Source organism: Mobula hypostoma, chromosome 18 (assembly GCF_963921235.1).
Source record: "Mobula hypostoma chromosome 18, sMobHyp1.1, whole genome shotgun sequence".
Taxonomy (NCBI): Eukaryota; Metazoa; Chordata; class Chondrichthyes; order Myliobatiformes; family Myliobatidae; genus Mobula; species Mobula hypostoma.
Window position 1 is genome coordinate 1,861,051 of NC_086114.1, and position 23,928 is coordinate 1,884,978.

Genomic DNA, 23,928 nt, shown 5'->3' on the forward strand with positions numbered 1-23,928 from the left:
CGTCCGCACGTGTGCCAATGGCGCCTGCCGATTGGTCGGCCGGCTAGGGGTTTCCTGAGCGTGCGCCCTACCTGCCCGCCGATTGGTTAGTGGCCGTCTGTTGGGCGGCTGGCTGTGGATGTTGAGTGTGGGTGATGGCGGTTCTCCGTTTTCCTTTGCCTCCGGCACCGTCTTCCTGCCCCGCGATGACCAGTTTTTCGAGGTGGGTCTTCTCTGCTCTGGCCCAAAGAGCTTGGTGTACAACCCTGGGCTGGCTGCTGGCGGACAGGCATCACCCGATCAAGGCCTGGGGTCTGCGCGGGGAGACAGGTGGAGAAGGAGAGAGGTAGGGAGGGAGGAGACAGGTGAAGAGAGGGGGAGATAGTTGGAGGGAGGGAGGGAGGGGGAAGAAGGAGAGACGGAGGGTGAAGGACAGGACAGGGGAAGGAGAGAATGTCTGAGTGAATGGAGCTGCAGTTCATTGACATAACCACGAATAAGGCAAAGAAAAAAAACCCACGGAAAACTGATGTAACGGCATCGCAGGTAGAAACTGCACAGAAAACATAAATAATACAGAAATAGTACCAGTGGGGTAGAGAATGATGGTGCGAAACTAAGCATTATACCGCTGAAGAAAGCATAAACAGATGAGCCCATCTTGGTGCAAGAGGTGTTGCGCAGTGCCTTTGCTGAGGTAGGTTGTGTAGATGAGTTCAAAAACCTGATGGACGTAGGAAGGTAGCTGCTCGTGAACCTGGTGGTGTTGGACAAAAGCTCACGAAGAGATGAGGACAGATGAGATGGTGAATGTGAGTACTGAAGTCTGAAGGCATGCACTCAGTGATTCAGGAACAGCTTCTTCCCCTCTGCCATCCGATTCCTAAATGGACTTTGAACCCATCAACACTACCTCACTTTTTTAATATATATTATTTCTGTTTTTGCACAATTAAAAATCTATTCGCTAGACATATACTGTAATGGATTTACTTAATTATTTTCTTTTTTTTTCTGTATTATTTATTGCATTGAACTGCTGTTGCTAAGTTAACAAATTTCACAACACATGCCATTGATAATAAATCTGATTCTGACCATTAGAAGAACATAGACTAATAAATCATAGGAATAGGCTCTTTGACCCTTGATGTTGTGCTGAATTAATTAAGTTAATGACTGCTAATTAAATTACACCCTTCTACCTGTATGGTTTCTATATACCTCCACCCTCTTCTATACTTGCATGCAAGAGTAAGAGTTTTAAATGGCTGTGTTGTATAGTCTCCATCACCCTTGATGGTGCATTCCAGGTAACCACCACTGGGTTGTAAGGTCAGTTCTAATGTCTAATAGGTTATTGATATTTTGATTTTCAGACCAATTAACATCAGAAATAACTGAAATTTTAAATTATCTTTTAGCAAAAGGTGGACAATAAATATCAATATTACCTGCAGCATCCAAGTCAAGGATTCTGAAAGGGTTATTGACTTGAAACGTTGACTGTTTTCTCTTGCTACAGATACGCTTGACTAGCTGAGCTCTTCCTACTTTTCATATCTCCTGGATAGTTCACTGTGGATACAAGTTTAGAGGAGCAGAGTCCAAATGCAGGCAGATGGGGCTGGCTCAGTTAGGTAACTGGGTTGGCAAAGACAGGTTGGGCCGAAGGGCCTGTTTCTGAGCTGTATGGCTCTGCCTCTAAAGACAATTAGATAAATGTTGTGACATTGAGAAACACTATCAGCAGACAGGCCTGCTGGCAGCCAGTTTATGAGAGTCTTATTGGAAACACTTCAGTAAAGCAATCCGTTTTGATGGAGACTGCAGATGCATCAAACACGATGTATCCTAGTCTTATGATAAAGTAGACAGTTTTGTTCTCTAATAGCTTCTTGAGCCCAGTATTGACTTGTTATTTACAATTACTGGCAATATAGACAACTCTGGCCATTGGACACTGTCTCATCAATGAAAGATAAAGTTTTTTGGGGAACCAATCGAATTGATTTTTTTTAAATGTGCAATTGGCAAACCAAAGTTTCCTGTTTTCTTATTTTGCTTTAGGATGGTGATATTCACCGACATTTGTATCTGCAAGATGCCACATCGAGTGTGGGAGAAATGGAAAGACCCAAGTGAGAATGAAAGCTTTTTCTATACTGGATGAAAAGTGTTTGAAATTTCCCTCTCTTAATATTTCCCAAAACACTGACTTGTGTTTGTTCAATTTAGGGTCTCTGAATTTTGCTGCCACATAACAGGGTGTAGTCAACTGTTTGATACTCTGGAAAGCTATGAACACCATTATGACACCCTGCACCGCAATGTCTGCAGCTCCTGCAAACGCTCTTTCCCATCCAGCCACCTGCTTGATGTTCATATCTTGGAGTGGCATGATTCACTCTTCCAAATTTTAGCAACAAAACACAACATGGTAAGTTGGGGTGGGGTGTGCAAGCGGCGAGTTGGGTTTGGGTATGTGAGTGGCTCTGTTACTGTACTCACATCCTGGGGTATGTGTTCAAATCTCACCGTAACAACTAGGCAATTTAAGTTCAAGTAATTAATGAATCAGAAATGAAAGAAGCTGGTCCCTTTAGGGGTGCCCCAAAGTCACTGGATTGCCATCAGAAACCCATCTTCGTCATCATTATCCTTTAGCTGAAGGACATATGCCAAGCTTGTCTGCTCTGATCTTTATAACATCAAAAGATGTAGTAGCAGAATCGGGCCACTCAGCCCATCGAGTCTGCTCCACCATTCCATCATGGCTAATTAACTATCCTTCCCAATGCCATTCTCTTGCCTTATCTCTGTAACAATTGATGCCCTGACTAAACAGAAACTATCTACCTCCATTTTAAATATATCCAATGACTTGGCCTTCACAGTCATCTATGGCAATGAATTCCACAGATTCACCACCCTCTGGCTGAGGAAATTCCTCCTCATCTCTGCTCTAAATCCCCCCCATGACTATCATAACATTGCCCTTATTACAAGTCGTTTCTATTTCCCATTGAAATTTATATCTCGTATCTTGGCCACTGTTTTAAGGCTGTATATAAATTCCATTGGATCTTTTTATCCTTGCCTTCAGATGCCCCTGCCCCTACTGTAATCGAGTTTTACCTCATATTTGGGGAGTTGTAGATAGACAATAAATGTCAGCAATGGCTCCATCCACTGAACAAATGTATTAGAGACAGTGCCTGTGAAGTTCCTTAGTTTCTCTCTGCTTATGATGGATTGGTGTATGTTTGTGTGATTTGGGGAAGATTGCTAGCTCATTTCCATGCAGCCCTGACACCATACAACGATTTGGAGTAAATTAAGGCAAATGTGTGTTCTAAATCATGCTCTAAATGTGTTATAACCTAGATGGTGTCACGTTCAGATGCAGCAACCACTGTCTCCAGGTGGTGGAATAGTTTGTCCATGTCCTGTACATCTTTGTTATGATCGGAAAAAGCTGCTGCCTATTAAATATACTGTGCATAGCAGTTCCACCTCGCTAATGAACTGTTGGACTGCAGAGGAGCTTCGCTGCTTGGGCTTACTGTGCATGCTACGGATCTCTGAGCGATGCCGTAGGAAGAGGTATGCAAGGAAACAGAAAAGGGGGAAATGCACTGGAATCTAGGAATGACTTGGTTCAAAGTCCTTCAGGCCAGCTCTCGCCTTGTTCTTACTGGCAAACATGCGTTCACTTGAAAATAAACTGGACTGCCTGCACCTGAGACTGAACCAGCGAAGGAAAAACATCTGCACACTCATTCTCACAGGCAGCCATACAGCTGGCGGGTGTCAGCGTGTTTCAGGCTGGCAGGAATCCAGCGATCTCGGGCAAGACCTGCGGCGGTGGTACCTAGTTACATTAATGAGAACTGGTGTATACATACTTTAGCAGTGACATCCCACTGTTCACCAATGATTGAGTTCGTTTTTGTGAAATGCAGACCATCTATACCAACAGAGTTCATTACAGTTGTATTGGTAGCTGTATATGTCGCCCCTCACTGCTAATGCCAATGAGGCACTGTGTGCGCTCTACAGCTAGCAGAGGTGAAAATACACCAGATCTGGTTTATACTAACACACCAGTGCACATCATGCATTCCCTTGACCCACACTGGATTCTTGGATCACTTATCTGTAATGTTAATTCCAGCATACAAACCACTGATCGAATAGGGGAAACCAGTTCTAAAAGTTGTGAAAACCTGGGCTGAAGGTACAATCTCTGCACTGCAGGGCTGGTTTGATAACACAAAATGGAGAACGTTCAGGGAGGCTGCTGCATGAGGAGTATGTGATTGTGTGACCAGCTACGTAGAGAAATGTACTGAAGATGTTACAGACATGAAACACATTCGGGTGAGGGCAAATCAGTAGCCTAGGCTTACCACTGTGACATATTCAACATCTTTCTGGACAGTTCATTGTCACCTCGGTTTCCAAGGTGGCACCTATCACTGGCACTCCCCAAAGCTGTGTGCTCAGCCCGCTGCTGTTCACACTGCTGATGTATGACTGTGTTGCAGGATTCAGCTCAAACTGTGTCACCGAGTTTGTGGATGACACAGTAGTAGTTGGCCTCGTCAAGAAGATGACGAGACAGACTATAGAGAGGAAGTGGAGTTGGTGGATTGGTGCGAGCAACCCAAGTCTGAACATGGAAAAGGCCAAGGAAATCATTAATGACTTCAGGAAGGTGCAGATGAACTATTCCCCTCTGCGAATACATGGCTCCTCCATAGATAGAATTTAGTGCACTAAGTTCCTGGCAGTTCACATCATAGATGACCTCACCTGGTCCCTTAATATCACCTCCCTGAACAAGAAGGCACACCTGTGCCTCCATTTCCCAAGATGATTAAGGCAGGCAAGGCTCCCACCCCTACATCTTAACTATGTTTTACAGGAGCACCATTGAGAGCATCCTGACAATCTGCACCTCCATCTGGTATGGGAGCAGCCGAGCATCAGACCTGAAGTCCCTACAACGGACTGTGAGAACCCCTGAGAGGATCATAGGGGTCTCCTTGCCATCCATTGGGAATGTTTATCAGGAGCACTGTGTACACAGGGCCCTCGGTATTATTAAGGATTACTCCCATCTATCCAGCATCCTCTGTGACTTTCTACCATCAGGCAGTAGACTCCGATACATAATAAGAACGGTCAGGATGGGAAACAGTTTCTTCCCCCAGGCCATTAGGCTTCTGAACGCCCTGCTGCATTGTATTTGAAGTTAATCTTTTCTGTATCTTGCAATATTTAATATTAATGCTCTTTAGTTTGTTATTTATGTGTGATTTGTATATAGATTTTACCCTTGCCGTCATTAGTTATCGTGTGTTATGTATACTGTTGTGCATTACACTGGTTCGGAGCAGCGTCTGGTTTCTGTATACATTATATGGTTAGGTACAGTGGTAGAAAGTTTGTGAACCCTTTAGAATTTTCTCTATTTCTGCATGACTGACAGGCCTCTGTTGGTCAGAGTTGACCGTGGATGTTGCATCCTAGCTGTCTAAGTACACAAGCCTGGGCAGTACAAATTTGAGGAAGGACATTCTAGCTATTGGGGGAGTGCAGCGCAGATTCACGAGGTTAATTCCAGGGATGGTACGACTGTCATATGTTGAAAGATTGGAGCGACTGGCGTTGTATACACTGGAATTTAGAAGGATGAGAGGGGATCTGATTGAAACATATAAGATTATTAAGGGATTGGACACGCTAGAGGCAGGAAACATGTTCCCAATGTTGGGGGAGTCCAGAAAGAGAGGTCACAGTTTAAGAATAAGGGGTAGACAATTTAGAACGGAGTTGAGGAAAAACTTTTTCACACACAGTTTTGGTTCTGTGGAATGCTGTGCCTCAGAAGGTAGTGGAGGCCAATGCTCTGGATTCTTTCAAGAAAGAGTTAGATAGAGCTCTTAAAGATAGCGGAGTGAAGGGATATGGGGAGAAGGCAGGAAAAGGGTACTGATTGTGGATGATCAGCCATGATCACAGTGAATGGTGGTGCTGGCTCGAAGGGCCGAATGGCCATTCTGCATCTATTGTCTATTGTCTATAATATGGAGAGTGAGCTGTTGCTCATATAGTAAGCTACCCTCTCCATGCATCTGATGAACCCAAAGGGACGGCAGAGACCAATACAGTTTGGTGCCAATCAGCATTGAACTCAATGTAGGACTACCTTAGGGACTCCAGCGCCAACTTCTTCCCTCTGATTTTACTTCCGAAGCCTTCCCCAAGACTGAGTTTAGCCGTCAGAGTTTTACTTCTAGATGAGCTGCCAGCCGCAGCTGATGAGCCCTATCTGCCGGAAGCAACTGGATTTAAGGCACCAGTAACCTGCCTTTGTCCCGTCTCCTGTCAGTAGAAACAGTTCGGCTGGGCTTAGTACCCAAGCCACACATGAAGATCAGGAGCTGGACTTGGTTGTCAGAGGCTATTTGAGGCATGTCATTGGGAGCATTAATAAGTAGTGGGATCTTGTCCCCATTACCACCCCCCAGCTATAAAAACCTTGGGAAACCATAGATATGACTCAAATGTGATCAGATTTTCACGTAAGTATTCATACTAGATAAAGAGAACCTAATTAAACAGATTACACAAAAAAAGACTTTTCATTTATTTATTGAGAAAAATGATCCAATATTACATGAATTTGTTGGGAAAAGTATGTGAACCTTTGCTTTCAGTAACTGGTGTGACCTTGTAGATTAATAACTTCATTTAAACATTTCTGCTAATCGTTGATCAGTTCTGCTCATCAACTTGGAGGAACTTTAGGCCGTTCCTCCTTACTAAACTGCTTCATCTCTGATGTTTGCGGGCTTCCTTGCATGAACTGCTTTCTTCAGTTCCTTCCACAGCATTTCTGTGGGATTAAGGTCAGGACCTGGACTCAGCCCTTACAAAGTGTAAAATTTCTTCTGCTTTAACCGTTTTTTTGGTGTACTGACTTGTGTGTTCAGGGGCATTGTTTTGCTGCATGACCCACTTTCTCATGAGCATCAGTTCACAGACGGATGCCCTGACATTTTCCTGTAGAATTTGCTGGTACAATTCAGAATTTATAGTTCCATCAATAATGGCAAGCCGTCCTGGTCCTGAGGCAGCAAAACAGGCCTAAGGCATGACACTGCCACCCCCATGTTTCACAGATGGGATGAGATTCAGTGTTTGCTTTTCACCAAACAATGCTTCTCGTTTAAGCCAAAAAGTTTGATTTTTGGACTCGTCTGTCCACAGAATATTCTTCCAATAGTCTTCTGGCTTATCCACGTGGTCTTTAGCAAACGGGCCGCAGTGTTCTTCTTGGAGACTAGTGGCTTTCTGCTTGCAGTCCTGCCATACATACCTTGTTATAGACTCATGAACATTGGTGTTAGCCAATACAAGAGAGGCCTGTAGCTCCTTAAATGTTAGGTGTTCTTTATAACCTCCTGGAGTGATTTTTGTTGGTCGACCGCTCATGGGGAGAGTAACATTCCTGTTGAATTTCCTTCATCTGTACACCATCTGCCTGACTGTAGATTGGTGGAGCCCAAACTCTTCCGAAATGGTTTTCTATCCTTTTATCAAGGCATGACACACTTCCAAAAACCTGTATGGTGAAGGTCAGACTTTGATAGTGAATACCCAGGTTTATGTTCTTTAAATAGGGCAGGGCCTCCCACACTCACACCTGATTGTCATCCCATTGATTGAAATGCCTGACTCTAATTTTCCCTTTAAATCACCCCCATCATTGCAAAGTGCTTTGAGAGACTGGTTCTATCGTATCTGAAATCCTGTCTGCCCACTACCCTGGACCCCCATCAATTTGCCTATCGCACCAACAGGTCTACAGAGGACGCCATCTCCACGGCACTTCACTCTGCCCTGACCCACCTGGACAGCCCCAACTCTTATGTCAGAATGCTTGCTTTCTTTCTTTCTTTCTTTCTTTCTTTCTTTTTAAATATTTTTTTATTAATTTTCCAAAATTATAAACAGGATAACAATATTGATACAGAGAGATTGGAATTAGCTTATTGTTGATAAACATGTACATAAAAGACTTCAAATAATACAGGTGTAATAGACTTCCAAACTCTTAATATAGTTAATTATAAAGAAAAAAGAAATAAAAAGAAAAAACTAATGCAAAGAAAACCCCTCCAAAAAAACAAAAAAATAAAACTAAATACTAAACCCAAAAAGAAAGCAAATGGAACAAAACAAAGCTGGATCAATATCTTAAATCGAATACATTCAATAATGTCGTCAACTCCCCTCCTCTATTCATATATTTTAAGTTAATAAGAAGGTTTCGGAAAAGGTCAAGTTACAACATATGAAAATGTTAAATAAATGGCTTCCAAGTCTCTTCAAATTTAACCGAAAGAACAAAAATTTCACTTCTAATTTTTTCTAAATTTAAACATGATATAGTTCGGGAAAACCATTGAAATGTGGTAGGAGGATTGGTCTCCTTCCAATTCAATAAAATGGATCTTGTGGCCATTAAAGTGACAAATGTGATCATCCAACAGGCTGACGAGGATAAAGATCTATGTTCCGTCATTGGCAAACCAAAAATTGCCGTAATAGGATGGGGTTGTAAGTCAAAACGCAAAACTGTTGAAATAATATCCAAAATATCTTTACAGAATTTTTCCAAGAGAGGGCAGGACCAGAACATATGAGTCAAGGAAGCCACCTCAGAGTGATATCTGTCACAAATAGGGTGGTCAGAATGCTGTTCATTGACTTTAGTTCGGCATTCAATTTTGTGATCCCCTCCAAGCTGATCGCCATACTTCGCCAGCTTGGTACCAGCTCATCCCTCTGCAATTGGACCTTGGACTTTCTGACTAACAGACCCTAATCTGTTAAGTCAGACAACCTCTCCTCCTCCATTCTCACCCTGAATACCGGCGTGCCACAAGGCTGTGTGCTGAGCCCTCTTCTGTACTCCCTTTTTCACCTATGACTGCATTCCTGTACATGATTCTAACTCCATAATCAAGTTCACAGATGACACCATGGTGGTTGGCCTGATCAGAGGGGATGATGAGACGGCTTACAGGGACGAGGTCCAGCACCTGGCTACATGGTGTGCCGATAGCAACCTGGCCCTTAACACCCAGAAGACCAAGGAAATTATTGTAGACTTCAGGCATGCTAGAACCCACACTCATCCCCATCTACATCAATGGAGCTGTAATGGAGTGTGTATCAAGCTTCAAATTCCTTGGTGTCCACATTTCCGAGGATCTCACCTGGTCTCTGAGCTCCTCCATCCTGATCAGAAAGGCGCAACAGCGCCTTTATTTCCTGCAGAGCATCAAGAAAGCTCACTTCTGTCCCAGAATACTGATGGACTTTTACCGCTGTACCATTGAGAGCATACTCACCAACTGCGTATCAGTGTGGTATAGCAATTGTCCCGTATCGGACTGCAAAGCACTGCAGGTGGTGAAAACTGCCCAGTGGATTATCGGCACCTAATTGCCCACCATTGAGAACATCTACCATAAACGCTGCCTGGGCAGGGCAAAAAGCATTATCAAGGATGCATCTCACCCTAACCATGGACTTTTTACTCTCCTCCCATCCGGTAGGCGCTACAGGAGCCTCCGCTCCTGCACCAACAGGCTCAGGAAGAGCTTCTTCCCTGAGGTTGTGACCCTGCTGAATCTCACATCACAGCGCTAAGCAGTATTGAATCTATATTGTACTGTCTCAGTACTTTTATATTTGTGTGCTGTAGCACTTACTTTTTATTCGCAGTTATTTTGTAAATAATACTATTCTTTTGCACTTCTGGTCAGATGCTAATTGCATTTCATTGGCTTTGTATCTATACTCGGCACAATGAACACGTTGAATCTAATGTAAATGAGTTGATAACCCTAGAAATTCGCATACTTTTTCTAACAAATACATGTAATAACGGATCATTTTTGTCAATAAACAAGTATAATGTTTGGTGTTTATTTTATTAGGTTCTCTCTATCTTGTTTTAGGACTTGCGTGAAGACGCTATTTAGGTCATTTATGCAGGAATAGAGAAAATTCTAAAGGGTTCACAAACTTTCTAGCACCACTTTGTTATATCCATGATTTGGCAGCGGGTGGGAACCAGAGTGAAGGTAATCTGGTTAGGATGGATGGTAAAAAAGCGAAGGTAGTGTGCGGTTAGACTGTCAGGAAGGGCAGGCAGATGATAGGACAAAATTGCAGCCAACAGGGTGAGTACAGGTGTGCGCCACTTAACATTCATTCGGACAACGTCTGATCACATATATGTCTATAGTCCCGATCGGAGAACGTGACATAGCGGAAGTAACCAATCTCATGTATCGCGAGTCTCTTGAGTGTAGTAGCGTTATCTCTCTGTTTAATTTTCTTTCGAAAATATTGCCGTAAAGTGCATCATGGGTTCCAAATGCAGGTTATTGGACCTGAAACTCTTCCAGTGGAACACTGAGGAAGTTGAGTACAGTGGTGTGGATGATCCTGATCATCTTTGATAAATTGTGTGTGATATAGGTTAAGAAAGTGTGTACATAAAAGTTTAAGAAGTGAAAAAAATACAGGTACACTACAGTACTCTGTATCGGTTTGCTAAGTACATAATTTGGTGTTAGCATAACGTCCGATTTCACAGAACGTATGGTGGACATTAAGCGACGCATACCTGTATCAGTGCATTAGGTATGCAGGATCAGAAGGGGTAGCAGATTCAGTAGTCAAAGTGTTGTATCGCAATCACGGAGTATAAGAAATAAGGTGGATGATCTTATTGCACCATTACAGATTGTCAGGTATGATGTTGGAACGGCTAAGGAGGGATTGTATTGGAGGGATACGAAGGTAGGCAGAGGGGGTGACATAGCTTTGCTGGTAAATAGTGGCATCAAATCAGTAGAAAAATGTGACATAGGATTGGAAGATATTGAATCCTTGTAGGTTGAGTTAAGAAACTAAAGGTAAAAGGGGCCTGATGGCAGTTATACAGGCCTCTCAACAGTAGCTGGAATGTGGACCACAGATTACAACAGGAAATAGAAAAGGCGTATCAATTACGCAATGTTATGATAGTCATGGGAGATTTTAACATGCACATTGATTGGGAGAAAAGTCGGATTGGTAATGGATCTCAAGAATGAGTTTATTGAACGCCCAAGACAGCTTTTTAGAGCAGTTTGTTGTTGAGCCTATTAGGTGATCAGCTAAACTGGATGTGTTACATAATAAACTGGAGATGATTAAGGAGCTTAAGATAAAAGAACCCTTAGGAGACAGTGATCACAATATGATTGTGTTCAACTTGAAATTTGACAGGGAGAAAGTAAAGTCTGACATAGCAGTATTTCAGTGGAGTGAAAGAAATTACAGTGGTATGAGAGAGGAGTTGGCCAAAGTAAATTGGAAGGAGCTGCTGGCAAGGATGACAGCAGAGCAGCAATGGTGTGAGTTTCTGGAAAGAATGAAGAAGGTGCGGGATAGATGTATTTCAAAAATGAAGAAATGATCAAATGGCAAAATAGTACAGCTGTGGCTAACAAGTGGAGCAAATTCAATGGGCCAAATGGCCTAATTCTGCTCTTCTATCTTATGGTCTTGTATAGATAAATGACAATAAACTTGACTTGAGTAAATGCATGTTAATGCTTATGAGATAATGCTTATGGTCATGCAGACATTGGGGAATCAAGCACCCACAGCTGTGTATCTTTCCCACCCTTAGAGATTGTATTTGTAGTCGCCTATAGAACAGAAGGCCGTGTGTTGATTCTGTGTCTTGTGAGAGTGAAAATTGATTCATGCACTGTAGCCAGGAGCAGAGATTGAGCAGCTCCTTCAATATCTTGGAACTTTTTTTTTTGGAGTTATTTCGGAACAATCAGTCAATATGGAAGGAAGGAACTAACTTACAATCTATAGAGGATGCTCAGTGACTTTGCCTGTTGGGATGTGTGGAACGTGTCTGTGTTTGGCTATAGCCTATAGTTAACTGGCAAACCACCTGAAACTTTGACATAGGCCAGTTTTCCAATGTGATTATCACACATTGGTTGGGACAGATGCCCTCAAGCCTTTAAAATTTATCATCAGCACCTATTCTTGTACTAACCCAGTACAATCCAAATAGCTCATGTTCATAAAGATCATTGAAAACATTGATGTTTTTCATAAAGATCATCCTCCCTGCAAGATCTTTTCATGGCTTTGTAAGGTTATATGGAAAAGTCTCTGGGAGCCCTGTGAAGGTGAATAAGTACTTCCCAGTTGTCCTGAGATGGTATTTACACCACACTGCCTGCTTTGTTTCAAGAGTATTTCTGTCTAGTCTCATTATGCCAGTATCCAAAATTTTACAACCTGTATATTTGTAACCCAAACACTTTTTTTGTCTTTTAGTATCAGTGTTTGATAGAGAGCTGTGCAGAGAAATTCAAGACCTCCAGTGACCGCAAAAACCATTTGATCAAGGTTCATGGTTATCCATCTGACTTTAGATTTGACAAACCAAAGAAGCTTAAACGGTGAGGAAACTTCCTGCTACGCTTTGTATGAGACTCTCGAGATGAGATAATATAACCTCTCGGGTCACGCTCCTCAATGGTCACCTTGCATTGTATTACCTTGGAATACCCATCACTTCCTGATAACCTTGTGGTATGACTCTTCATACTGGAGTAATTGGGTGCTTGGGAATTTGAAACAGTACACAGGTACTTAACTAAGTACGTTAGATTGATACAGTACAAAGGATGTTTTTGAACCATTGGGCCTGTCAGAGATGTGTGGTGGAACTGTACAATTGATCCCATTGTTATAAAGTCATAAGGCACTATTGCACAGAATCAGGCCCTTTGGGCCATCTAGTCTGTGCCAGCCTGGTCTTATTTCCTACTCCCATCTACCTGCACCTGGACCATAGCCCTCCCTACCCCTCCCATCCAAGTACCTATCCAAACTTCTGCAATCTAAACCACGTCCAACGAATCCAAATCAGGTTTAATAACACCAGTGTATATCATGAAATTTGTTGTTTTGCAGCAGCAGTACATCGCAATACTTGGTATAAGTATGTATTTTTTTAAAAATTAAGCAAGTAGGTCAAAAAGAAAGGGAAATGAATATTGGGGAAGTGTTCATGGGTTTAATGTCCATTCAGAAATCCATTGGTGGAGGGGAAGAGGCTGTTCCTGAAACGTTGAGTGTGTCTTCAGACTCCTGCACCACCACCTTGATGGTAGCAATGAGAAGAGAGCATATCCTGGCTAATAGGGGTTCTTAATGATGGATGCTGCCTTTTTGAGGCATCACCTTTTGAAGGTGTCTTGTTTGCTGGGAAGGTGCCCATGATGGAGCTGGCTGAGTTTCCAACTTTCTGCAACTTTTTCTGATCCTGTGCAGTGGCCTCTCCAATTCAGATGTTGATGCTGTCCATTCTACATCCATAGAAATTTACGAGTGTCATCGTCAAATTTATAGATGGCGTTTGAGCTGTGCCTACCCACACAGTCGATGGTGTTGAGAGAGTAGCACAGTGGGTTAAACACGCATCCTTGAGGTGCGTCAGTGTTTGTCAGCAAAGAGGAGATGTTATTTCTGATCTGCACAGACTGGTCACTTGGTGAGCAGCCAAGAGTCCATTTACAGAGGGAGGTGCAGAGGCCCAGGACTTGGAGCTTTTTGATTAGATCAAATAGTATGATTGTGTTGAATGTTGAACCATAGTCAATAAAAAGCAGCCTGATGTAAGTATTACTGTTGTCCATGTGATCCAACGCTGATTGGATCTGCTGGTAGCTTGCTCCACACTCTTGCCACTTTTTGAGTGAAGAAGTTCTCCTCAGATTCCCCTTAAGTATTTCACCCTTCACTCTTAACCTCTGACCTAGTTCTAGTCTTGCCCTACCTGAAGGGAAAGAGCCTGCATGCATTTACCCTATTTATACCCCTTGTAAATTTTGTGTACCTCTCAAATCTCCCTTCATTCTGCTGTTCCAGGAATAAAGTCCTAATCTTGTCAAACTTTCCCTTTAACTCGGGTCCTCAAATCCAGGCAATGTCCTTGCAAATTACCTATATTCTTTCAATCTTATTGATATCTCTCCTGTAGGTAGGTGACGTGAACTGTACACAATAGTACAAATTCGAATTCAACATCTTGTACAACTTGAATGTTGCATCCCAACTCCTGTACTCGGTGTCCTGAGTTCTGAAGGTCAATGTGTGAAAAGCTGTTCTTTCTCCCAGGAATGGAAGAAGCTTTAATTTAGAAAAAGTGTGATCCTTGATATGAATCATTTCGTGGCCTCATGTTTCCCCTGAAGAAAAGAGCTGAGGCCATTAAATAAGAGTCCTGATAATGTCTCTGCCTGAAATGTTGACTGTTTATTCATTTCCATAGATATTGCCTGACCTGCTGAGTTCCTCCAGCATTTTGTGTGCTGCTTTAGCTCTCTCTCATAACCATCTCCAGCCCTACAACCTTTTGAGATATTTCTGCTTCAGTTCTGACCTTCTGACCATTCCAGAACACAATTACTTCAGGGATGGCAGATGCCAAGGCCTCAACCTCTGAACCCCTTCCATAGCCTTTTCACTCCTCCCTCTTTGAAGATGCTGCTTAAATGATTTGCCCTGACATCTCCTTATCTGGATTGACATAAATTTTTAGTTTATTACCGTTACGACCTGGCTGGTGGCGTAGTGGCATCCGCGCTGGACTTCGGGACGAAAGGTCCCAAGTTTGAATCCAGCCAGCCGGCTCCCCGCACACTTTCCATCCATGCTGGGTTACGAGCTGGTGATCTTTTTGGAAACTCACCCGGCAGAAGGCAATAGCAAACCACTGCTGTAACTTGCCTCGTACGCAGTTCCCCACTACGTCAGAGAGGTGTGGAGGGAATCGTCCGCTAACCGGAGAAACTCTGGATGCGACGTACCTTTCCTTTCCTATTACCATTCCAGTGATATGCCGTGGAGTGAAATTTTTTTTTGCTGCTTTATTTGTGAGTTAGTTTTGCTTACTCAAGCCTGATAACATTACTAGAATTGAAAGAATTTTAATCCTAAAATTTAGAACATTTAAATATAACTGTCATCTAATGTTCTGTTCTTCCTCCCTACACAGCAATCCAAAGAATCAGGAAAGGAATCCTCATGATATGGAAGTGGAAGCAACTGTATGCCAGAAAGAAGCAGATGATACATTTTGCAAAGCAACTGTAGAGTCCATGGAGCAGGAGCCAGGAGAAACAATGGAGGCTGAGAGTCCACCTAGACCGGAGAAACCTGGTACTGCCTCGCTGCACCAACGACCTCCCATCTCTCGCAGGTACACTTGGTGCCAAAGAGCGACAGCAGCATTGTGAGCACTCACTGTATGCTTCATCATCTTATCTCTTTGCAGGGAAACTTGACAAATGTTGCTTGTAATTATAATGTTCACTTACAGACATTCTACGTTAGATGAGTCTTATTTGTTGCATGTACATGGAAGCATACAGTGAAATGTGTTACTTGCATCATTATCAAAGATCTGATGATACTAATCAATACAGGTGGGTGGGGACAGGTAGAAGTTGCCAGGATACAGAACTAAAAAAAAATGTAAATTTACAATGTGAAATAAAATAGAATGCTAAATCTTATCAGGTTTCAAGTATTCTGTTTTTGAATCAAAGGTTCCCTGGTTGCCTGTATTTTTTTAATATAAGTTTTATAAATGCCCTGTGTCATGTACCCCGTGACGGGTTAAAGAACCAGCAGAAATGGAAAACACTTTCGGAGTCTGGTATTGGTATTAACATGAGCTATTTTTATTAGTAACTACATAATACAGTCATATATAACCGGATAAATCAAACAAGTTAGCAGTGTTACATGTATATATGTGTGCAAATATAGCTCCAGAACTATTGAGCTTGGGAGAAACAAGGCTTAGAGTCTTGAGATGGTAAAGTATGAAAGTTCAGTTCATCCACAGAATAGGTGATGAGAGAGATATTTGTAATCCAGGGTAAACATCGATATTCCACAGATTCCATGACAGCAATACAAAATAACAATAGTAATATGTTTTATCTTCGAAGTTGTTCCACTCCACACACGAAATATCACTGACAGTGATCTTCAACGAATATCCTTTCAACACAAGTGGTACCACACCTGAATTCAGCTTCGGGTCATCCCAAAGTGGTGGCCACAGGATACTCAAACAGAATCCACATATGGATTATCACCAACAGTAGCTTATCACTAAGGGGACCCTCTTCAAGGGAACCAACCCCAAACACACAACATGATAGCTACTTATCCAGTTCCATGACATACGAAATAACTCCAACAGTGATTTGCCACGGGGGTGCCTTTCTTCAGTGAACTACCATACCCAAACAAGGGTAAGCACACAAGTGATATTCACAAAGGTACTCCCCTCACCAGAGAACCCGCTCTTGTGGATTAACTATGTGACAGTCACACCTTCGTATTCAAATGGAACTGAAACTCACCCTTACAGGCTACTTAGAGAGAGAGTCCAAACAGTGACCTCTTTGTCACTAGGTTTCTTCTGTTTCAAACCTTCCTCTCCCCTCTTCTCTTCCTATAAAGTCACTGAATGTGACCACAAAAAAGAAGACCGTCTTCTGTGCTGGAGTTATCAACCCAGGCGAGGGTTGGACACACAAATAACTCCCCACCGGTCACACCTTTTCCACACTGCGAGAGCCACTGATCGATCCTTCAAAAATCCACCTTACTATGGGCACAACAAAGCTCATCCAGTGTCCAAAATCATGTGTCCCTGTGTCTATCAGCTGACCTTCTATTTAACTCACTGTGCTGAACACCAGCTGTCCATCAAACTGCTCCTCCCTTCTCTCTCTGTAAGAACACAGAAGCTGGCAGTGTCCTTGCAAAAGTGTAAACATGCTGCAGAGAAACCATAACACCATCTCAAAGCAGTCTTTGCCCCCCCCCAACAAGGTGTTTGTGTTGGAACATAGGAACATATCTCTCTCTCTCTCTCTCTCTCTCCCTCTCCCTCTCCCTCTCCCTCTCCCTCTCCCTCTCCCTCTCCCTCTCCCTCTCCCTCTCCCTCTCCCTCTCCCTCTCCCTCTCCCTCTCCCTCTCCCTCTCCCTCTCCCTCTCCCTCTCCCTCTCCCTCTCCCTCTCCCTCTCCCTCTCCCTCTCCCTCTCCCTCTCCCTCTCTCCCCCTCCCTCCCATTAAAAAAATGACCCTTAGGGGTACATAACACCTGCGATCTAAGGTCCCTTCATTTCTGGACCCTTTATAAAATTATCCCATTTATTTCACTTGCTCATTTTTTCATAATTAAATATACCATTTCATCATGTTTTTTAAAAAATTTAATAATGAAAAATCTAACAATGCTAACATACTGTATTAGTGGGTGGAAACAGGTGGAAGTTGTCATGAAACAGAACTCTGTAAAATGCCAATCTGAATGGGTAAACATTAACAGGTGTTTGGATGTTTCTCCGTGCATGTGATAATAAGTTACCGTTTTGAGTAATTTTCTTCCATTTAGGACTGGTAGCATAACGCAGTATCCTTCGGTAATTCCCCTAGTATAATGGCAGATACTAACACTAAAAATAATTCGAGGATTCATCTTCCATTTGCTTCTGAAATTTCATCTGTTTCTAATTGTAAGCCAGGCACTTTCATTGCAAGTGGAACTGCTTGTGTGACTTTGAGATACTGTAAGTTCTCCTGTTCTCAGGTGAAGAATTAGATTACTGTGCATTACATTTCATGTAAGGAAAATTCAAAATGCTGTAACACTGACTATTTTTATTTTATTTTAATTCCTATACAATACAACCAATTGTTCCACCTTTGAGCTGCATGGAAATTTTTAAAAAAACACTGCGTAGCTGGCTTCTTGATTAGGACTTTGGAACCACTGCTGTGGTTTTTGACACTAGGTCATCCTGTAGTATATGAAACATAACCAATTTGCAGGTAATAACAACCTACCAACAGTGAAGAGATAGTGAACAGCCTTGCTTAGTGATGTTAATTATCGATAATATTTCCCACATTGCTGGAGATAACATCCCTATTCAGCTTTAGAACTGTGTGTCCGCTAAAGAGGGTAGGGATGTTTGAATATAACCGCTTCCACTTCCACCATCATATCTCTGTGAAGCAGGATTTTCTGCAATGAAAACTAAATTGCGGAATAGACTGGACATAAGGAACCCCCTTCGAGTATCGCTGTCTCCCATCATTCCTCAATGGGACCGTGTTGTTGCAGGGAAACAAGCCCAGGGCTCCCACTGATTCAGCGATATTGGTGTTGCAATGATTTTATATGTTCATACGAGGAAAATATGCGCTGTGTGTTTAATATCCAAACGTTACTTAAAATGTTATGATGCTATTGACTTATAACAGTCTTATAATTGACTTATCGCTATATTCATGGGAGGAAAATATGTGCTGTGTTTAATAGTAAATTCGTTAGATAAGCCCTTTTAGAAACTAAATTGAGTGTATTATTAACCACTTATAATTTCACCTATATTCTGGACGTGATTAACACCCCCCACCCCTGTTGGCCGCTCCACAAGAATATTGTCAATATTAAACAGGTCCGTGGTGCAAAAAAGGTTGGGGACCCCTGGTCTAAAGCAGGGGTTCCCAACCATTGTCATGCCATGGACCAATACCATTAAGCAGAGGGTCCACAGACCCTGGGTTGGGAAGCCCTAGTCTAAAGTGTTCGTTCCTTTTTCCTGACACTGGCTCCATGTTTTACACAAGGCTACTCATCACCACCACTGCTTTGATTGTGATTGCCAGCCCAGCAAAGACTTTAGGTGAAGCTTGGTATGTCTCATCTCTGCGTCATTACTTTTCTGCATTTTCTTACAGGGTGCCCGCTACAATTTGTTTTGGACATGGATCAATCCGCGGCTTTAAGAACCCAAGGAAAAAGAAGTAATACGTGTTGTGAATCGAATAATCACAAAACTGCAGAACTCAGTTCTGTAATAAAGACATCAAGACATGAATTTGGAATGATCCCTGTTAGTCAAATGGTATCGTTTTGGTCTCCATGAAACTTTGTGTTTTCAGAAATTATCAGCCAATGAATCCCATCACTCTTTTTTAGGAAGAAACCTATACTGTTCAGAAAACAAACAATTTAAAATGTCATTGGTAAATAAATCCATTGTATTTTGGTATACTTCCGTTAGAGGGCCTTTCATTTCCAAGGACACTTCACTGAATTATGGATATGATGGTATGTACAGGTATTTACACTGTCAGTGTTTGTGGAAACTAATTTTAGCTCATTCAGTATTAATAAGATGGAATTTATTCAAGCCAGTAATTTTAGGATGGTTGCCCATTCGCCTTCTCCCTTACCTCCATTCAGCACCCTCAACACTTCACTTGTAAATCTTTTGGGGTCATTTATTACATCCAGTGCTTCCTGATGGGGCCTCTTCTACATGGGTCAGACCTGGCACAAATTGAGTGACAGCTTTGTCGAATACCTCTGCTCCATCTGCATAAAGGGGAATTTCCTGGTGGCCAAGTGTTTTATTTCAATTCCCATGGCAGTTCATGGCCTCCTCGTGTGCCATGGTGAGGCTACTCTCAGGGTGGAGGAGCAACACTTCATATTCCATCTGGGTAGCTTCCAACCTGATGGCATGAACATTGATAATTCCCCCCCCCCCCCGCCCTGCACCTTTTTATTCTGGAGTTTTTTCCCCCTTCCTTTCCAGTCCTGAAGAAGGATCTCATCCTGAAATGTTGACTGTTCACTCTTTTTCATGGATGCTGTCTGACCTGCTAAGTTCCTCCAGCATTTTGTATGTGTTGCCTTGGATTTCCAGCATCTGCAGAATTTCTTGTTTTTAGTTGAAGTGCACAAGTTTAGAGTATAATACACAATGGAAAAATTTGATGCCATTTTCAACGGGATGATGACATTTTGCTTCTGATTGTGCAGAAGCACAAAGATTTGCTGACTGCCAGAGGTTTTTGTTGTTGAACGTTTGAAATGTAGCACTTCATCTTCATGGTATTTTACTATAATTATGCAAGTCTGGAGATAATTTTAACATTATCTTTTGCACCCAACTGCTCCAGGTGCTTATTCAATGTGTAGTACAAGATCAGTTAGTTTATACTTTGCTCTGACTCCAAATCCTCCCTCATCCTGGACAGAAATGTAGTACCTTTGGGGAAAGCTGACGGGCTAACAAGCTACCACAGCTATTCTTCAACAACTTTATATTTAAGTGATTACATTATAAAACAAACTTTTATCTACACTAGTGCCAAAGTGGAAATAACCTCAAAAGAATTTTCTCATGGAAAAATTAGCCACATAAAACAAGAAACTCTTTCCAAGATCAGAGTAAAACTTAAAAGTCATTCCATGAAACGTAATTATTTTTATACTCTGTATTTCCTCCAATTCTTGCAAGTGTTTTTTTTTTAACTCTGCCCACTATCCTTTTACAATGACCCTGACACAAAATACATTGAAGAGAATGGCTTTGTGACAGAATATGCACCCAAGAAGGTGGTCCAGTCAGTTGTTTAAAGAATTTTTACTGTGATCAGCCTTCCTGAACATTTGTGGTCCTTTCTCTAAGCCTCAACCCCTGGTAATCAGAGGACAAAGTGACCAGCCCTCAATAAGTATACCACTTTAGACACTGCTGAGGGTTTTAACTTACCAGGAGGAGCCACAGTGACTGGGATTCTTTCACTGAGTCTGGTGCTGTGGCTCAGAAGAGCAGAAAGCTGAGGTGGTCAACAGTGTTGATAGGAGATTCAATAATCTGAGACATGGGGACATGGGTGTGATTTCAAGATCAGGATGGAATGTTGCTAGGGTCAGGGATGTTGCTGATCGGGTCCATGGCAATCTAAAGTGGGAGGGTCTTGGTACACATTGGCACCAAGGACATGGGTAGAAAAAGTAAGGAGGTTCTAAAAAGAGACTTTTAGAGAACTAGGTAGAAAGCTGAAAAACAGGATCTCCAGAGTAGTTGTGATTGCTGGGTTACTGCCCATGCCACGTGCCAGTAAGGGTAAGAATAGGTAAGAATTTTATGTATATATTCTTTGTCATGCTGCAAAACATTGAGCTGCTAAACTGTGTTTCATTGCTCCACAACAATGACAATAAAGATCATCTTCTTCTTCTTCAGGATGATTTGGCAGGAGAATATATCCTGAGGTGTAGGGGGCAGGGGTTCAGATTTGTACATTATTGAGAACTGTTCTGGGGAAGATATGACCTGTACCAAAGGGACAGGTTACACCTAAACCAGAGGGGAACCAATATCCTTGGGAACAGGAGTGATAGTGCTGAGGATGAGGTAGTTGGTTCACAAACAGAGCAGTGTGTAGCAAGACTCCTAGCAAAGAGAGGCTGATGATACTACAAAATTGCAGTCAACAGGCTGAGTTGCAACATAAAAGGCAGACAAAATCAAAAAGAGTGAATACAGGACTGAAGGTGTTGAATTTGAATGCACGCAGTACACACAATGAGGTAGATGAACATGAAGGACAGTTACAGATTGGCATGTTTGGTGATGTGGGCATCACTAATCCATGGCTGAAAGAAGATTGTAGCTGGGAGCTTAACATCCAAGGATATACATTGTATCAAAAGAACTGATAGGTAGGTAGAAGGAGTGGTGTGGATCTGCTTTTTTTTTAAATTATATCAAATCATTAAAGAAGTGAAAAAATGATATCAAATCATTAGAAAGAGGTGACACAGGGTTGAAAGGTGTTGATTCGTGGATAGAGCTGAAGAGCTGCAAGGGTAAAAAGGCCCTGATGGGAGTTGTACAAACCCCCAAACAGCAGTAGGGATGTGGTCTACAAATTAGAATGTGAGATAGAAACTGCATAGGGAAAAAGCAATGATACAATTGTCATGGGGGATTTCAATATGCACGTAAATTGGGAAAATCAGGTTAGTGCTGGATCCCTGGAGGAGATGTCTATGAGATGGCTTTTTAGTGCAGCTTGCAGTTGAGCCCACTAGGAGATCAGCTATTCTGAATTTAGTGTTGTGCAATAAACTGGAATTGATTAGAGAGCTTAAGGTAAAAGAACTCTTGTGGGAGCGGGGGGGGGCGGTGGGGGGGGGAGTGATCATAATATGATCGAATTCACTCGGAATATTGAGAAGCTAAAGTATTATGGAGAATTCAAAGCCAACTTGAAAGCCAAAGAGAAGGCCTATAATAGAGCAAACTTTAGTGGGATTAGAGGATTCAGAAACTTTAAAAAAAAACAATAGAAGGAACTAATAAAAAGTCATTAAGAAAAGATGGAATATGAAAGTAAGCTAGCCACAAAGTGTAAAAGAGAGACGAGAATTGATATCAATGAGAAATGCTAGAGAGGTAGTAATGGGGAACAAGGAAATGGCAGAAGAACTGAATAAGTATTTTGCACCAGTCTTCACTGTGGAAGACACTAGCAGTAAGCTGAAAGTTCAAGAGTGTCAGGGGTCATACGTGTGTGAAGTTGCCGTTACTAGGGAGAAAGTTCTTGGGGAAACTGGAAGGTTTGAAGATGGACAAGTTACCTGGACCAGATGGTGCATACCCCAAAGCTCTGAAGGAGGTGGCTAAAGAGATTGTAGAGGCATTATTAATAATCTTTCAAGAATCATAAGGTTCCAGAAGACTGGAAAATTGCAAATGTCCCTGTACTCCACTATTACACTAATACATCTGACTTTAGCTTCTCCTCAAATTTCACAGTGAATTTGATCATGTTATGATCACTTGCCCCTAAGGGTTCTTTGACCATAAGGTTGCTTATCAATTTTAGTTCATTGCACAACACCAATCGAGAATAGCTGCCATGATTCAGTGATGCCTACAACATCATACTTACCAATTTGTGTGCTGCAAGTTTGTCTACAGTACCTTATTCCGTAGACTGTGTGCATTCAAATACAACACCTTCGTATGTGTATTCAGCAGGCCAAGCAGCATCTATAGGAAGAGGTACAGTCGACGTTTCAGGCCGAGACCCTTCGTCAGGACTAACTGAAGGAAGAGTGAGTAAGGGATTTGAAAGCTGGAGGGGGAGGGGGAGATGCAAAATGATAGGAGAAGACAGGAGGGGGAGGGATGGAGCCGAGAGCTGGACAGGTGATAGGCAGAAGGGGATACGAGAGGATCATGGGACAGGAGGTCCGGGAAGAAAGACGGGGGGGGGGTGACCCAGAGGATGGGCAAGAGGTATATTCAGAGGGACAGAGGGAGAAAAAGGAGAGCGAGAGAAAGAATGTGTGCATTAAAAAGAGTAACAGATGGGGTACGAGGGGGAGGTGGGGCCTAGCGGAAGTTAGAGAAGTCAATGTTCATGCCATCAGGTTGGAGGCTACCCAGACGGAATATAAGGTGTTGTTCCTCCAACCTGAGTGTGGCTTCATCTTTACAGTAGAGGAGGCCGTGGATAGACATGTCAGAATGGGAATGGGATGTGGAATTAAAATGTGTGGCCACTGGGAGATCCTGCTTTCTCTGGCGGACAGAGTGTAGATGTTCAGCAAAGCGGTCTCCCAGTCTGCGTCGGGTCTCACCAATATATAAAAGGCCACATCGGGAGCACCGGACGCAGTATATCACCCCAGTCGACTCACAGGTGAAGTGATGCCTCACCTGGAAGGACTGTTTGGGGCCCTGAATGGTGGTAAGGGAGGAAGTGTAAGGGCATGTGTAGCACTTGTTCCGCTTACACGGATAAGTGCCAGCAGGGAGATCAGTGGGGAGGGATGGGGGGGACGAATGGACAAGGGAGTTGTGTAGGGAGCGATCCCTGCGGAATGCAGAGAGAGGCGGGGAGGGAAAGATATGCTTAGTGGTGGGATCCCG

General features: G+C 42.6%; 1 protein-coding gene across 1 annotated transcript; it reads left to right on the forward strand.

Moving 5' to 3' along the window:
* Positions 1-57: 57 nt before the first annotated feature.
* On the forward strand, positions 58-22,141 carry znf511 (zinc finger protein 511). The gene is made up of 6 exons (XM_063070306.1): positions 58-202; positions 2,050-2,120; positions 2,218-2,419; positions 12,424-12,548; positions 15,152-15,355; positions 18,926-22,141. The coding sequence occupies exons 1-6, from the start codon at positions 119-121 to the stop codon at positions 18,993-18,995; spliced, it is 756 nt and encodes a 251-aa protein (XP_062926376.1). The 5' UTR covers positions 58-118; the 3' UTR covers positions 18,996-22,141.
* The last annotated feature ends 1,787 nt before the right edge of the window (positions 22,142-23,928 follow it).